At 50.5% G+C, this 16,683-nt stretch overlaps 2 protein-coding genes across 2 annotated transcripts; both read right to left on the bottom strand.

Moving 5' to 3' along the window:
* Positions 1 to 629: 629 nt before the first annotated feature.
* Positions 630 to 15,519, bottom strand: CAPN5 (calpain 5; the record flags this gene model as incomplete). The annotated part of the gene is made up of 5 exons (XM_010290373.1): positions 630 to 711; positions 1,605 to 1,798; positions 2,367 to 2,559; positions 2,994 to 3,202; positions 15,388 to 15,519. Coding segments are annotated over 5 exons (810 nt in total), but the record flags the coding sequence as incomplete, so codon positions are not given.
* OMP (olfactory marker protein) lies at positions 8,486 to 8,965 on the bottom strand. Its single transcript, XM_010290371.1, has one exon. It carries the CDS (start codon positions 8,963 to 8,965, stop codon positions 8,486 to 8,488), a length of 480 nt encoding a protein of 159 aa, XP_010288673.1.
* Positions 15,520 to 16,683: the final 1,164 nt, after the last annotated feature.

Raw genomic sequence — 16,683 nt, 5'->3', positions numbered from 1 at the left:
ATTTGGGTTTATTTCTCATTATCCTGCTCTGGTTATTTGATGGCAATAAATTAAACTAATTTCCCCAGGTTGAGTCTGTTTTGCCCGTGACGGTAACTGCTGACTGATCTCTCCCTGTCCTTATCTTGACCCATGAGCTTCTCATTATATTTTCTCTCTCCCGTCCAGCTGAAGAGGGGAGTAATAGAGCGGCTTTGGTGGGCACCTGGTGTCCAGCCAGGGTCAGCCCACCACAGCATGCAGTAAATACTTCTTCGTCAGTTTAAACAACAGAGCTCTGCGTTTTGGAGTGGGAGAAACAGAGTAGTGGCCCTTCCTCCACACATGGGTACATGTTGCATTGAAACATACCTGGTGAGGCTGCTGAGTTCAGCAATTTCGTAACTGTTTCCCAGTACCCTGGTGAAATGGTTTGGACCGAGTGTGATACCGAGCAGCTTGCAATCCTAGGGTCATGGCCATTCAAAGCTAATACCCAAGGGCTTAAGGAGGAGGCTTCACTAAAGATGCTAGGGTTTGGAAGGCCCTTTGCTCTGAATAGCTGTCTGCATGGAAATGACTCACATACATCCTTCATGGGGTGGAAGGACTCTTTGGGCATGGCCCGTGGTGACAACCCCCGGCGGAACTCACCAGAACTCTCCGTCATCTTCCACTGTCATCCCCATCTTCTCTCTCTCACTTTTACTCACTTTCTGCCACTCTTCAGAGCTGTGGGAAGAGTACAGGATCATTACTGTGAGGGCAAGGGGACACACAAGAATTCAAGAGGCTACTTGACCTCAGCAGAATCTGCCAAGGGCATAAGGCCTGTATAAAGCTCCAGCCATGCAACCAGTCCCCATGCTGCTCTGGTTAGCTCATCTTCCAAACATGGCAGGAATGTAGCATGGCTTGGCTTCAACTTCCTTCCTGATCAGTGCAGCTGAATCCAGCTTGGCAAGACTTTGTTTGGCCAGTACAATCACAACCCTATCAGTGAAGATAACAAAATGGACTCTGGCCAAAGGCTCTGGTTACACCAGCCCTTGGCTCTTCACCCTATCCACAGACACCACAGCAGCCAGTGGTGGCAGAGGCTCATTCTGTTGGGTGCTATTTTTGCTGGAACAAGACTGGAAGTGGAAAGGTGAACTACAATCATCCTTCATTAGTGTGAACATGCTAGCAATTTCACCACAACACCCACCAGACCTTAATGAGAAGGTCTGCCATGCTTAGCCACCCTCCTGCTGACCTCCAGGGATCCCAGGGCAAGGAATGAATCTACCCCAGTGAAACAGTAGGTTTAGGACATGGGTTGAAAGCATCATCTCACAACTGCCCATTGGAATAGGCTGCCCAGGGAGGTGGTGGAGTCACCACCACTGGACGTGTTCAGAAAACGTGTGGACGTGGCACTTCAGGACATGGTTTAGTGGGCATGGTGGTGTGGGGTTGATGGTTGGACTTGATGATCTTAAAGGTCTTTTCCAACCTTAATGATTCTGTGAACGTCATCCTACAGGTGTGGATGCAGTCAAATTGCCTCATGCCTCAAGGCTTGCTCCAACCCAGCTTCTCTCACCAAAGGAAAGGTGCCGCTGCTGCCCATCCTAACTCACGTGTCACTCCAAGGGCCGTTCCACTCCCGCTCGCCCCACGGGTTGCGCATGCGAATCATGTCCAGCTTCTCTGACTTGAAGAAGGACAGCAGGCCGTGACCCAGGCGGACCTTCCGCACATCCGTCACTGCATATGCATGGCCCTTCACCAGTCCGCAGGCCAGACGCGCCTCCATGTCAGCTGCTGATGTGGCCTGGGCAGGGCGACACAGAGAGTGCTCATCACCAGGGGGATGTGACCACCTTTGCAGGGACTGGGAAATAAAGGAGCTCAGATTTCCCCGCATGTTCCTCTGCGCCAAAAAGAAGAGCACCTATACTCAAGGAGAGAGCCAGCTGCCTTAGCAGATGTAGCAGATGCCATTTGAGGTACTAGACCCTTCCTGGTCTTCGTCTACTGTATGAGGTCTCTGAGCACCCATACTGTCAACCAATAAAGCTGGTTCTACTGGTTGTAACGGGAGGCCTGGCACCCAGTGCTTGTAGAGATGTCCACATGCAAACAGCGAAACGCTTTTCTCTGGAAGTGAATCCTCTCCTAACATTTAAAAGGTGGTGGCATGAATCTGGACTCTTGGACGTAGCAATGAGGAATACAGTGGGCTGGCATCCAGGCTTGACTCCTTTTGCCAACCACAAGAAGTATGAACCCTTGGCCGTGATTTATCTGATCTAATTCAGAAGTCTCTGACTGTGTAAGACAACTGCATCCTAAAATGCCTATTCCCATGAGACCGTGACCATACAGGTAACATTGCTTACTTTGATGGAGCAGCTGATGAGGCCTCCCCGGTTGTGCACCTTCAACACACGTTCAAAGAGGAGGTTTCGCTTGGCTTCATCAGCAATGTAATCCCCTTCGGTCAGGTCGATAGGTTCAGAGACCCCACCAGTAAAGTCTACCAGGGCATCAGCTGTGTTGCCTCCATCCAGGGCCTCATAACAGCCTGACAACCTGAAAGAGGGTGACAGCGATGGCACAACAACACTGGCTTGACATTTTAAAGGGTCTCAGACAGTTCTTGGGGCAGCCTGGAGAACAGAGATTTGTAATAAAACTTTCACTGGGTTAGAATAGTAAACCAGTGTGAAAAAATAAGACCCATGCTGCTTACAGCACTTGCTGTCATACGACAAAGTAAAAGGAACTTGAAATCTCTAGGATAGGTGTTACTTAAACAAACATAGAGTTGGAGGATATTTTGCTTTGAGGGTAAATTAAGGCTAGAGAAGGATTTTTTCTTCCAGTTTCTGTCTGTTTGAGATATGTCCTGCTCCTCCCCAGGAAAGCTTTTGTTTCCACTTGGTGCAAACCAACTGATGAATGAACAGAGAGGAAAAACAGGGTGCCCAGGTCCCAGTTTGTCCTGCAATTGCCTGGGTACCTACTTGGCATAAGCCTTCTCCACCAAGGCGCACCAGAACTCATTCCTGGAGTTGGAGTGGCAGTAGATGAGCTGGTTGTGGAGTGTGGGCAGGCGGTCATCTATCACCACATCCAGCCACTGACCGAAACGCCAGAACTGGAAGTGGAAGATCCCCACGTAGCTCTCGGGTTTCTCGGGATTCCACTCCTGCTCCTTCCAGTCTGGGATGACCTGCAAGATAGGAGGCACATGCACCTAGGTTATTCCCTTTTTTGCTGGATTTGACTCCCATCCTGGAACTAATGTAGACAATATCAAAGACAAGGAAGAATATGAGGGGGATGGACTTGCTTACAGCCTGTTGGGGCCAGATTTTGGACCTGGTTCCTCCAACGCAGACTAGATTAACATGTAGTGGAATAGCTTAGACTTCATGCCTTGGAAGTTGGAGATAAAGATCCTTTTCCTCTTTCTTATAATTCTACCCTGGACATCTGCTGCCATCTACTGCTGTAGACAGGCTATTGGAGCAGAAGAGTCTTTGGTCTGACCAGGGATGGTTATTTTTATGACCACATTTTTGTTCATTTTAGTGTCAGTAGGGTACCCCTAAAAGAGCTCACCTTCTCTGATTCTCTTACTTGATTCTGGTGTGACTTGACTAGCCCAAGTGTTGTAATCATCTAATTGGTGGCAATGAACGGGGACCAGATGCTCTGTGTACATCTAGTCTGCTAAATAAAAGTGGAAAAAGTGAGATTCTCATCCCCACAAGGTCTCCATTCTTTCCTGTCAAGACCTACTAAACTCATCCAAGCAAGCACAGGGAGGTGACTTGCTGACAGACAGAAAAATGGGCCTGGGGTGAAAGAAACCCTAGAGCAGCTGGGGGGCTGAGGGAGCATACGTTTGGTGTCAACTGCCATCTGCACTGCCAGTGGGACAGGCACAAGCAAAGGATAACTGCCAAAGTCCACAGTCCTTCATGGCTGCAGGCACCACCAGCTTTGCTTGGGATGGAAAATCCACCCAATAGTTGGGACAGAAATGGGTACAACCATGCACAGACGCTACATCTAGGAGGATCTGCATTTTATTTAGAACAAGGACACAGGGTCACACAGCAAGGAACTTGCTTACACAGCTTAGCTTTTGTTGAGGGTGAAGGCAACATGGTTTTACTTCATGGCCAGGGTCGGCTGTGATGATAGTTGCCAAGTACTGACCAATTAAGCTGCAGTAATGTGACTGACTGTCCACACCTTTGCTTCTTTACTTACCTGCTCCCAAAGCATCATAACCTAAATGAGGAAAAAACCCCAAGGTGCTCACGTGGAAAATTATGTTCCAGCACACCAAACAGTCACTGTCCTGTGGAGACAGCTGTGAGTGTTGGCGTGGGATAGGACAGGACAGAGCTACGTGGCATGGAAAGAGGCTCTTCAGGAAGTGCTGGGCCATGGTGAGACCCCCTGCACTGTGCCTTGGCCCTTGTCCAGCTGCTGGAGCCTTCTGCTTTGTTTTTTTTTTGTTTTTTTTTTTTTTTTTTTTTTTTTCTGGCTACCTTCACGAAGCCGTAACCCTGCAGAAAGACTTCTCTCTGGAGAGCCCCCTGAATCCTTAGCTACCAGCAATGATCCAGCCCAGGGCTTCACTGCTCCGATATTGAAATATTAATGATGCCATCAGCCCTGCACGCTCACTGGCACTCTTGATTTGTCTGGATCAATAGAAGCAGAGCAGATAGAGCCATGAAAAGAAGCCTCTTTTGGAGGGTTTGGTGTTTTCCAGGAGTGCTAACAACAATGCCCTGGGCTCCCTCTGGGAGAGCGCCAGGAAAGGTCAGACAGCCCTCCATCAGTCCCCATCGATCCCCTCTGACTGGAGCTCTTCCTAATGAATTGTCATAGAGGACCATTGTGCTCATCAACTTGCTATTAATGTGGGCTTAGAAATGATTACAGCATTGATTAGAGGCAGCTTGTCAGCCAGAGCTGGTAGCAACAGCTTCCCGCTGGCTGGTTCTGAGACCTGCCATTACGGTCAGTGGTGGCAGGAGATACCGGTCCCCATCCCCTTATCTGGGGACAGCACTGAAAACACCCTCTGCCACTGAAGGTCGCAAAAGCGGTCAGGCTTCATGCAGAGCAGGATCCAGGAGCAAGGTCTGATCGTGTTTCTACACCGACCCAAGGGGAAATGAGAGGAGCCTGATCTCCAGAGCCTGAGATCTGTCCTCAACTTGCCAAAGTGCAAGGTGTGAGCTCAAGCATCAAGTTCCTCCCGCCAGCTCCTCCCAGAGCACAGCATCCCACCCAGGCCAAGGATCCCTCCAGTACCTTCACTAACCAAGGTGTCGGTGACTCCCCTGGGTTTTGGGGAGAGGTGGCAGCTCTGAATGCAGTACCTATAGGGACACCACATGTCAAGGCACACAGCACAGCCCCTGCCTGTGACCTGATGCTACGTATTACCTAAAGGATTAACCTGGGGCACATCTACAAATCCCAGCAGTAGCTAGAGCCAGACCCTTCCAGGAGATCATCATGAGACTGAGGTCCACGGCTCCCACCCACTCCCAGAAAACCTCCCCAGACATCTCCATCCCTCCTCAGTGGATGCTGGAGAGCATGCCATGGACCACTCATCCCATGATCCCACTGAGTCCCGGACTCAACTTGGTTGTGTGACACTGAGGCAGCGGAGACCACTTCTCCTCATTCACCCAACTGTGCTACTTTTTGCTTAGGGGCTCCCAAAATCTGGAGCTGTAACACCCTTCAGTGGGACAAATTTACAGAGAAAGGGCCCAGAGGCAGGTAAATTTGGAGCCCAGAAACACCAGGTTCATTTCCTGAACCTGGTTTAGGGCTTTTCTCATTTTTCTTCAGTGGCTAATTAAGAGGAAAGGCACCTGTGACCCTGGAGAAATGACCCCAATTAGAAGGAGGAATTGGTAGACACCGATTTCTCCAAGCTGGGGCTCTTCTTCTGGGAACTTGCCCGCTCAGGAAGGGGAGGGAGGGACCCGCTGTGCCAATCATCTGCTGAACTATGGTACAAACTGGGATGAAATTCCCTGGGAGATGGGACAGAGTGGTGTATCCGAAAGCTTTTATGGGATGCTTAAGCTGTGTAGAGAGAGTTTCAGTGACTAGTATAAAGAGGCTCATCTTCCCCGCAGCAGAGAGAGATCACACTGCCCCACTCAGCTCCCACCCCCAGCTCTGATGGAAAGGAGGATCCACACAAGGATCTACCGGGGGATTGTTTCCCCTCCTCTGACCAGCTTCAAACCCCTCCCCAAACTACACAAACTGCCCAATGCTCCATTAAACATTTCACACCACGAGAAAAGAAAGTAAATGTTCATTTTACTTTTTACAGGAGACAAAAAGGTGCTCAAAAATACCAACAGTGACTTGAAAATTGGTGGGTGTTGTTGTACTGCGTGCAGGATTGGGGCAGCTTCCAAAAAGGGCATGAAGAAGACACGCACAGCCTCAGTCCTTAAGGGGAATCCTGTCGACTAGACTTTTATTTACTGTGGTACATCAATACCCAGCGAGGTATCTGCAGCAAGAACTCTACCCCAGCAATCAGCAACGTAGCAATGGCATACTGTGAGACCTGGCATGCAAAAACCCCTTTGGATGTTGGCAGTGGCTCCTGTTCTTGGGTTTAATGTGGTTTGTAGTCAGGAGCTCTGCTCAGGGATGTACAAGGAGGGGTCTGCTATGGGAAAGTCTACCAGGACCCTAGAAGTGGGTTTGGCCCACAGTGGGTCCATGCTATGGCCAAGGAGGGATGGATCCACTTTTATCTCTCTTCACTGAGTCCGGCATTTCTTGGGGTCTAAGCAAAGACATCAACTTCTCCAGCAGTGCTCATAGCACGGTTGTACGATTTGGTGGTTGCTGAGCTTTGGCTGTGGGCAAGGCTCAAAGCTCCCACCACCTGACCAACCAGTAGATGATCTTCCTGCTTTCCTTCCCCTCTCTGCCTGGGGAGGCTTGTGCAAATCATTTTATACATTATTATTGGGCTGGGGAGGGCACGGAGTCTGCCTCTCTGGAAGCTTTGAAGAAGAGGTTAGACTCTTTTTGGGATGGTCCACACCAGTCAGCAGGCCATGGGTACAAAGTCACCTTGTCCTGGCTTTCCCATCGCTGCCCTCTCCTTACACACCTCAGGAAAATCTCAGGCCATACCTTGAGGAGCGCTCACCCAAATTTGAGTGCAACCTTAGCAAAGGACCAATTGTAATAATACTTGACTCTCTCAAAGGACATTTCTATCTGTGGGTCTTAAGAAGCTTTGCCAAAGCACCCTCCACTTTTTGGTGGAGGAAAAGAGAACGTCCAAAGTTAGCAGTTTATTCACAGCCATTGGACAAGCCAGGCACAAAACACCCTCCTGCTCCTAAACTTGCAAAGGTACCATCTCCCCTCTCTGCTCCCATGGCCACCCAGCCACTGCTCCCTGCCTCAGCATTTGTAGAGGGTGGGAGACACTGCTTTTTGGGGACAGCAGTGGTGGGTTCCTGCTCTGTCATTTGCAAAGTGCTCTGCAGCCTTATGGCTCTCTATAGATGCTTCAGAATAAATATATTCATGGGTGCTTTAAGGCCACAACAATGCACAAATTGTTTTTGCTGCAGGGGACTCAATGGGGGCTCAGACCTACAGCCTGCTCTGAGCTGCTGCCTCACTTGCCCGGCTCTGCACACACGCCTGCTCCAACCCATCTCAGGACCAACGATCTCCAGGCAGCACAAGGTGAGCAACGTGCTGGACTACACCTCCCCACAGTGACCCCCAGCAAGAAATGGTGGCGGCTGTCAGGAAAAGGGTGGTCCAACCTCCCTGCACCAGTTTCTCCAGTGGGTTTGCAATCTGCAGAATACGGCATGACCAAATGTCCTGCAGCTTCATGGCAAGGTGATCCTCCGTGGGACTGGTCTTCAGAGACACCAAGCAGCCACAGTCGCAGCAGGAGTCACCGCAGCCTGCAAGCACTCAGCATCCTTGCAAGGAGAAGCACTCCGATGCAAACAAGCCCTCCCTTTTCAATGGCTAGGATGGAAACCAGGGCTCTCTCCGGGTTGTATCTCCTGTTTCTAGTATGGCACTTTCTTATTTTTCCTTCAGGCTTTCGGTACGTAGTTGCCACAGTTGGAGGGCTTCATATTTCCAAGCAGGCAAGACCCCGCGCCAGTCAGATCTGGGGAATCCCTGCTGAATTCACAAGCACGCAGCCTTATGCTCCAGGCAAACACAGCAGCAAGCTCCTGGCTCCCTCCTCCCCATCATTCAGAGGACAGCATGTATGGGGAACATTTCGCAGGGCTGAGGGACTCCAGAAGTGCCGAGCTGTCCTCCACTTTTTTGTGACACTGTCCCTCATAAAAAAAAAAAGAACCATGTAAAAAAAAAGAACCAAGAAACTGAACTGAGAGAAAGAAAAATGAAGACAAAAGCACAGCTGGAGCAAGAAGGGCTGAGCAACAGGGGATCAGGCTTTAAAAACTACGGAACCTTTCAGCTGCGCTGGTTCGAGGCCGTCAGTGAAAGCGAGGAGGAAATACATCACCTTGCGGATCTGGGCTAGCTCCGCTATCCGCTCCCCGAACTCCTGGGCATCTGCCTCATTGCACTCCACCTCCTTGGCCCCTGGCTTCTTCCAGAAGATGCCCACAGGCTCCAGCAGCTGCCGGTTCATAAGGTGGGTGAGATCAGGAGTCCAGTGCTGGGAGGTGCCGGTCACCGTGACCTTCCCAGGTCTCTCCAGCTGGATGTTCCAGCGGAGGAAGCGCAGGTCGTGCTGCCGGATGAAATCCACTCGGTAGACATGCTCATTGGGACGCAGCAGCTTCTCACCATCCTGGGGCCTAACGTTTTTTTGCTGCAGGCTCTGGAATCGCAGTCGCATGCATCGAGTGAGCTGGTCGTCGCGGACGAAGGGCAGCTCGAGCAGCCCTGCCTCGGCTGCCATCGCCGCGGTTGCTCCTCTGCTACGTCCTCAGCGACGTTTGGCTCTCAAACAGGACACGCAGGGAGAAAAAGCCTCCAAGCCCCCGGAGCTGGTGCCCCCTCTCCACGGTCCCGGCGGTGCTAGGCAACCCGGCCGGTGACGCAAAACACCCTCCGGGGCTTCCTCCGGGTGCCCTCCCGCCTCGTTTGCGGATCAGGAACCGATGGTGCTGCTGTGCGCGATAATCTATAGGGAAGGGATGTCTGATGTCAGCCTCCCTGGCAACCTCCCTGACAACTGCGGCTCGTTATGCCGAAACGAAGGCGTGCAGCCAGGGATGCCACCCGACAGGTCGGGGTGGCAGCAGCTTTCTCTTGAGTGTAGGCTCATGGGATAATTCAGGGTGGAAGGAGACCCTGGAGGGGTCTGGTCCAACCTGCTGCTCAAAGCAGGACTTGAAGGTTAAATCAGGTTGCCATAATCTTTGAGTATCACCATGGACGGGGATCCCACAGCTTCTCTGAGCCTCTGTTCCAGAGCCTGGCCATGCTCATGCTGAAGATATGCTGGAGCTTGTGCTGTTGTCTTTTGTCCTGTGATTGTGCATCCCCAGCAAGAGATCGGCTGCATCTTGCCCACACCCTCCCATTAGGTACCTGCAGACAGCAATAAGCTCCCTTTTTGCCTTCCCTCCTCCTGGCCACACAAACCCCAGCTCTCTCAGCCTCTCCTTGCATGTCCTGTGCTCCAGACCATCTCGGTGGCCTCCATCAGGCTTCACTTCACAGTCTGCCACTGTCTTCTTCTGGGGAGCCCAAAACAGTTCCCAGATGGGGATTAACAAATGTCAGAGGGAAAGAATAATTTGTTTAACTAATAATAACTAATAAACTGCGCGTTTGGCCCCCAGCTGTGCAATGGCACACGTTTGACTCACAGTTTGTCCCTGTGTCCTTTTCTGGACAGCACGGCTGGCAGGAGTCAGGCTCCACATCGCTCCTGCAGCAGCAGGTGGGCACCAGCAGCTCAGCGTAGGTCTGCCTGCCCTCGAACGGACCGGCACAAAGTTGGAGAGTTGGGTGAGTTGGGTGCTCACGTATGAGCTTCACCTGCACATGCCTGGGGAAAGGGAACTCAGGCACAGTCTGCACCTTAATGCTTGTCTCTTTGGGCCAGGTGGAGAAGCAGGTCCAAGATGCGAGCAACCCAAAAAACCTCTTTCCAGGCACTGTAGGGATGCTCTGAGCCCACACGAGCACCAGCAAGACTGTTGTGCCCAACCTGGAACCACTCCTTCCTCAGCAATTGCGCCGGTGGGTTGTCCAGACAGTGGATGGGATAAAGGGGGATAGTGGTGAATGTGCTTCTCCTTGCAGGGTGCTGCATGGTAACCCTGGAGACCTTTCTGAGCTGAGCTACATGTGACAATGTCATATGGACCTTGCTTGGACTGCCTTGTTTCTTTTAGCCCCATATGCGGTGGCAGTAGAAGGAGCAATGACCTTGCATCTGATGATGAATGGACTGCAGTGGGGGTCCGGTCTGTTCCTTCCCTGCCCTGCTGAGGTACAAGACCAGCCTTCAAGGTCTCCTCAGAGAGCAACAACAAACTACAGGTTGTAGAAGACCTATGCAAAATGGACTTTGGGAGGTCAGTGCCCTCAGAGCCATCTGCTCATGCCATCCCATCCAAGACTGCCCTGCGCTTTGGAAGCAGCCGAGGCAGAAGGAGACCAGGCTAGGTGGTGGAGATACAGGGTTGTCTGAAGCACGTGGCGTCAGACCCTGGCCCTAGTTTGTTGAGCAATACCAATGGAAGCTGTGGGAGTGCAGGTACAGATCCAGACAACCCTTTAGGACAAAGTCCTGCTGGAAATTATTTAAATCCCCCCATCTCAAGGCCTTCATTTCTTCTCATAAGAACTAGACACCTCTGAAGGGCCACATAAAGGATTTTAGAGAGCCAGATCACACCTAAAGCCATGTAGGGTCAGACAAGACTCAGGAATGTCGAAAAGAGCTCTAAATTAAATTCCAGTATCCCATTCCCACTCAGCGGCTCAAACAACACAGGCTTAGGGAAGTAGGGACATGGAGGGAGCCTTGGAGTGAGGTGGAGGAAAGTGTGTGAACAAAACCATCTCTTGGGATACATGGGGATGCGCTGGCCTGTCCTATTGCCTTGAAGTCATTCCCCCACGGCGACGGATGCACTCGACCCCTTAACCAAACCAGCGGGAGTTTGGTACAGGCTCCAAAAGAGGTAAAGGCCTGACCTGTAGCCAGGCCAAGAACTCCTCTAGTTCCAGTCTGTTCTCCGAAAACCCACAAAGGAGCAGAGTGACACAGTGAGCGCCGACAGATATGAGCTCAGAACACCCATCATGCGATCAACACAGGAATAGTGGGTGGCTTTTCCAAGACTCATTTCTCAAGGAACAAAGTAAGTTGTGGGTGCAAGGAGTCTCATGCATACCTTCCCCATCACATGTAATCTGACTACGAGCCAGCGGCTTTATTCCATAAATATGACAGCCTAGGTGAGCCTTCTTTGAGCTCTCCCTGCTAGGCAGCGTGGCTGCAGGTGATCTCTTCTCAAGCTGGGATGCCCTCAAGGTTGCTCCTCAAGGCAGAGAGACCTTTCATCAACGGCAGATCACTGGTAAGCCACCAATCGTGCATAACCTTATAGTATGGTACCTTTGATTTGGTCTTGGTAGCTTTGATTTGTGTCTCGGTAACTTTGAATCGTTTTTCAAATGATTGTGCTGTACAGAAATAGGGTGACTCTTGCCATTGAACTTTGTTAAGTCACACTTCTACAACATCATATTAAACCCACTTTTGCTAACAGCTTTGACAGTGGTTCTTTAAGCGATGTGAGTCACCTGTTCATGACAAACTGGCGTAGTTGACAGGATCCTACATCAGATCCACGACCAACCGGCATAGTTGGCAGGATGGCAAGTAGTATCACTGATTACTTACAAAAGCATGCCATAAGTCTGAGTCCCAAATTGTCAGAAGAATGGCCTTGTGATAATTGCCATGATTGGGAAGCTGTGGAAGAACAGCTAAAGGCGGCCAGGCGGGGCATAGAAAAGATGGAAAAGGGAAAGGAATGATTTGTAAAATGTTAGGCACCTGCCTAGAAGCCACCTGTCAGGGTAGGATAAAGCATAATATAGGGAGACAAGATCTGAGAGGGGAAATAGAAGGCAGGAAGGCAGCGGACAGCTACTATTGTCCCTGCGAATTGAACAGCCACAGAAGGAGTTACAGGAAGAAAAGGAGAAAACACAAAAGTTGGAAGAAAAGACTGAGATGATGCTTACGTGGGCCCTGCACCCCCCTAAGCCCAAGCAAATTAGGAAACTAATAGTGTCCCCAGAGGATTGGGATGGTGATATTTGGGGTGATCCTGATGACCATGAAGTGGGAAATGTTAACCCCCTGCCTTTTCCGGACTCCTCCGAATGTAAGACTAGACCCATCATTACGGCAGAATACATTCTGATTCCAGTTGGTCCTCGACAACAACTGGTGAAATTTCTAACAGATATGGGAGCACAAATTTCAATGCTAACACAACAGGACACCGACAAGCTGGGTATGCAACCCGGATGGCAGAGTGTTAAAATCACTGGAGTAAACGGAGCGAGTGTTATTTGCCAAACCGTGAAAGCTAATTTATGGCTCCCCAGCAAGGAGCGCGTATCGTCCACTCACTTTGCAGTTAAAAAGCACAATAGAAATATTTTGGGTTTCAATGTTTTGACCGGACAAAACTGGCGCTTGCCAGATGGCAGCGTGAGGTTTTTTGGCACAAGTGCCGACCCCAACCACGACAGAAATGGGGAGGCCACGGTGCGTGTACTCTGCGCAGCCCCCGCACTGCCCAGTTCAAAAATTACCAAGGTACCGCAGTATCCGATTTCCGCTGCGGAACGAAAAAACCTTTCTGACGTAATAGCGGACTTGGAAAAATGGCACGTTATTTCCAGCGCCCGCTCCCCATACAATCCACCCAGCCAGCCAGTCCGAAAGCGAGATGGGAGACGGCGTCTGGCGACTGATTCTCGGCGCGTGAATGCCAGCACAGCCCCGCTAGCGGCTGCGCTACCCACCACTGCAACTTTCACAGCCACGGACGGCAGCGCTAGGTGTGAAGGACGTGTTCTTCAGGGTCCCCTTAGAGGAAGAGGATAAAGAGAAATCCGCTTTTACCTGGAGGGGGATACAGTACACCTTGCGCAGACTCCCACGGGGATACAGACACCCGCCCACGATCGCTCGTGCTGCACTTGCTGAACTTCTACAGATGGTCTCACTCCCTCGAGACGCGAAACTGTACCAATATATAGGTGATATTCTAATGGGAGGAACTTCCCCGGAAAAGGTGAGGGAAGCGGCAGCAGCAGTGGCAAGCACTACATAAAGCCGTTGAGATCCCACCTGAGAAATGTCAGAGACCAAGTAGAGAAGTAAAGTTTTTAGGTACTTGGTGGAGAGCGGGCCATGCAGCGATTCCTTCAGACACCTTAAGAAAAATCGAACGGCTACAAATGCCCCAATCTAGCAAAGAGTTACAACAGTTAATGGGAACTTTAGGACGCTGGAGAAAGCATGTACCTGGATTTTCTATCATTGCTTGTCCGTTATGTTCCATTTTATGGAAAGGCAAACCCTGGGAGTGGAAATTAGAACATGAGGAAGAGTTAAAAACTCTGACTGAAGAATAAAAAACATACCAGTCGCTGGGACCAGCACACGCTTGCGACCCTGTTATAGCCAAATGGGGTTTTGCTGAACGTGGTACTTACCATAACCTATTCCAAGCTGGCCTTGACAGACCAAAGAGACCTTTATTATTCATCTTGACTGCATTTAAAAAGATTCAGAGATACCCTGAATGGGAAAAGGGACTCTGCTCAGCATGTCTGACCAGAGCCCTGTAGCGACCACCACAGCAAACAGAACGTCACTGGGAGGGAAGGCTTGGGGAGAAGGCTGCAGCTTTTGCTTTTGCCAGAAAACAAACCTTCCTGAAAGAAAGAGGAGGTAGTTAAAGAAGAGCCTCTGAGAATTAAGGGCATGGAAAATGAGAAGTCACAAACACCCCACAGCCAAATTGCCCAGGGAGGAAAAGCAATGCCATTGGCAAACGGAAATAATGAGGTGTCCAAAGGGAGCCAGCTTCTGTTCAGTTGGCATTTCCCAGGGCAGGGCTGGAAGTGAATGGTGAGGAGGGAAGACAACTGTCCCGCTCACCCTCGGGAGATGCTGACGCAGAGGAACAAGCTAAACAACCCCTTGCACCACACCTGTAACGAGAGCCTCCACAGTCACCACGGCCACGACGGGAGGAAACCTGGCTGCTCATCCAGAAGCCCACAACAGCTATCCTGTTCCCATATAAAGACTTGATTTTAGAAAAAAATGAGGATGCTGCAACAAGCACAAATTCCCAAGGCTGAGCTTAGTGATCATGATCGTAAAACCCACGTGCAGCAGAGACTGGGAGTACCACAGCACCCAGAGGCGATGCGAAGGAGTCGGGTGGAGGGACCCTGTGGGTCTGTTGCTGTAGGAGGCTGTGTGTAAAGCAGGTGATGCTATCTGCACACATTGTAGGACTTCTGTGGCTGCCTTTTGCAGTAAAATCTAGGAAAAGGTGCTTGCAACGTGCTGGTCCTACAATGAGACACACCCATACCAGGGACTGAAGATCATGTGCGTCTTGGCTTTCACAGGCTTGACCTCCTCCACAGCCGAGGGACACGGCAGAGATGGGCACAGACTGTCCAAGGATGTGGCATCGAGGCCCAACTTCCCTCCTTGTGCCCCTGTGGTTGCTCTCCTGGTCTGGTGCAGCCCCTTTGTGGCTTTCTGGCCTGCAACACAGTGCCTTTGGACCCCAACTTGAAGGAGCGTCTGCTACATGGTGTAATTCAACCACGGAACGTGCCAGGGATGGATGCTCTGGGGAAGCAGCAGCTTGGGAGAGATACTAACACCCCGAAATCACCCTACCTGTCCCAGTGCAAGGTGTCTCATTGCCAAGGTGGGCGTGCACTGAGCAGCCAAAGAGGAACCATGGGAACTAGGGAAACGGGGCCAAACGCTGCAGCTGAGCATCCTGAATTTTGTTCTTCTTGTTATTTTTTAGGTTATTTTGGAGTGAGAAGAGTCAGGTTTGTGATCTGGAGGATGTGATGGGACTTGATTCACCTGGTTAAGGAGAAACTGGCCAAGGGTTTGGCTTGAGTGTGATGTGACTGCAGTCATAATGACTGACTTCTCCTTGAAAGATAGTCCTTTAAGGGAGGTTTTTGTACATGAACAGTTTTTCAGGACCTGAGGCAAGGTTTTGAGCCGGACAAACACAACGCAAAGCCATGGTGTTGAAGACAAGCTTCCCCCTGGCTCGAGGAACTGCTTACCTTCTGCCAGAGAGATTCCCGGGATGCCAGGGAGGAGCAGGCAGCCACGAACCAGCAGTTCCCGACCTGGCCCTGGTGTAAGTCATGGGAGCTGATCCCATCCACAAAGAGGTGTGGATCATTGCAGATCTCCTGTGGGATAGGAGAAAAAGAGACACACTGGGTAAGCGATAAGACAGGGAAATCAGGAGCAAGGCTTCCTGGCAAAGGAAAATCTCTCTCTCTTCCTCAGGCTCCATTTAAATCCCACCTGCAGCTTTCTGCTGGCCTCGCTCATCACACCGGTGACAACAGGACCCTGTCCTGCCTTCTGCTCTCACCAAGGCATGGACAGCATCACTGCCAAAGTGACGCCAGACCTACTCCCTACTCTGTCCCAACATCAGCACAGCTTTGCTATAATTTTCCGTGGTGATAAATGGTACGTTTTCACACCATTACAGCCCTAGTGACCCCTTCCCTCTTCTAAGTCTATCCTTTGTAATTTCTCATAAGTCCTTCAGCTCTCCCTACCCTGTGACTGCTTTACAAGCTTCTCCCTCTCTTTTTTTTTTCTCTGGAGAGCATAAGAGCATTACCCAAAATCACCATCTCCCATGCTAGGACTCATGTAGATGAGAAATCACAGTACCTAAATCAGACAGTTCACCCATGAAAGCTCAATGCGGACTGAGGATTCACCCATGGTTGCAAGAAGACAAGGTCCAAAAGCCAAGTGTCCTCGCCCAGGAGGTCTGTCCTTCCAGATCTTAGCAGATGGATAAAATTCGGTGAGCCAAAAGCTTTGCTGCTGGGCCAGGAGGACTAAATGCTCATTCCATCACCAAAACCAGCACGGTGGACTGTGCACGGGCACCATGAATGCAGGCACCCGAGCAGGAGGCAGGTAGGAGGTGAGCGCGTCCCACCAACCGCTCAGGCACCAACCACACCGCCTTTCCTCTGCCTGGCTCCTGCCAGGCTGCCCTCCCTTATTCCTGCTCCCACTCAGAGCCTGGCCAAGAAAGCACTTAAATAACAGAGGGTGTTGAGCAAGCTTCGTGTGAAACACTGCCTTTTTTTTTTTTTTAATCTTTTCTCCTCATCAATCCAGTTTGGAAGGTCATGTCCAGCTGGGGGCTGGGAGCAGATGGGACAAAGAGCTGAGATAAATTTTCCCCCTTTGTCATTTAATTTGAAGGAGGGAAAGGAAAGCAGATTTTTCTTCTCCCTCTATATCCCCAAATTTTTCAAGTTGGCTTGAAATATATATATATTGATATATAATATCAATATAACATATTATATATACTATAT

This window comes from Phaethon lepturus, unplaced genomic scaffold (genome assembly GCF_000687285.1).
Source record: "Phaethon lepturus isolate BGI_N335 unplaced genomic scaffold, ASM68728v1 scaffold11717, whole genome shotgun sequence".
Lineage (NCBI taxonomy): Eukaryota > Metazoa > Chordata > Aves > Phaethontiformes > Phaethontidae > Phaethon > Phaethon lepturus.
Note: the sequence above shows the minus strand (reverse complement) of the source record. Positions and strands in the feature narration are given on the sequence as shown.

What these genes read in the sequence shown, in the direction of transcription:
- OMP (XM_010290371.1), bottom strand. Translation starts at nt 8,965, where the DNA reads ATGGCAGCCGAGGCAGGGCTGCTCGAGCTGCCCTTCGTCCGCGACGAC.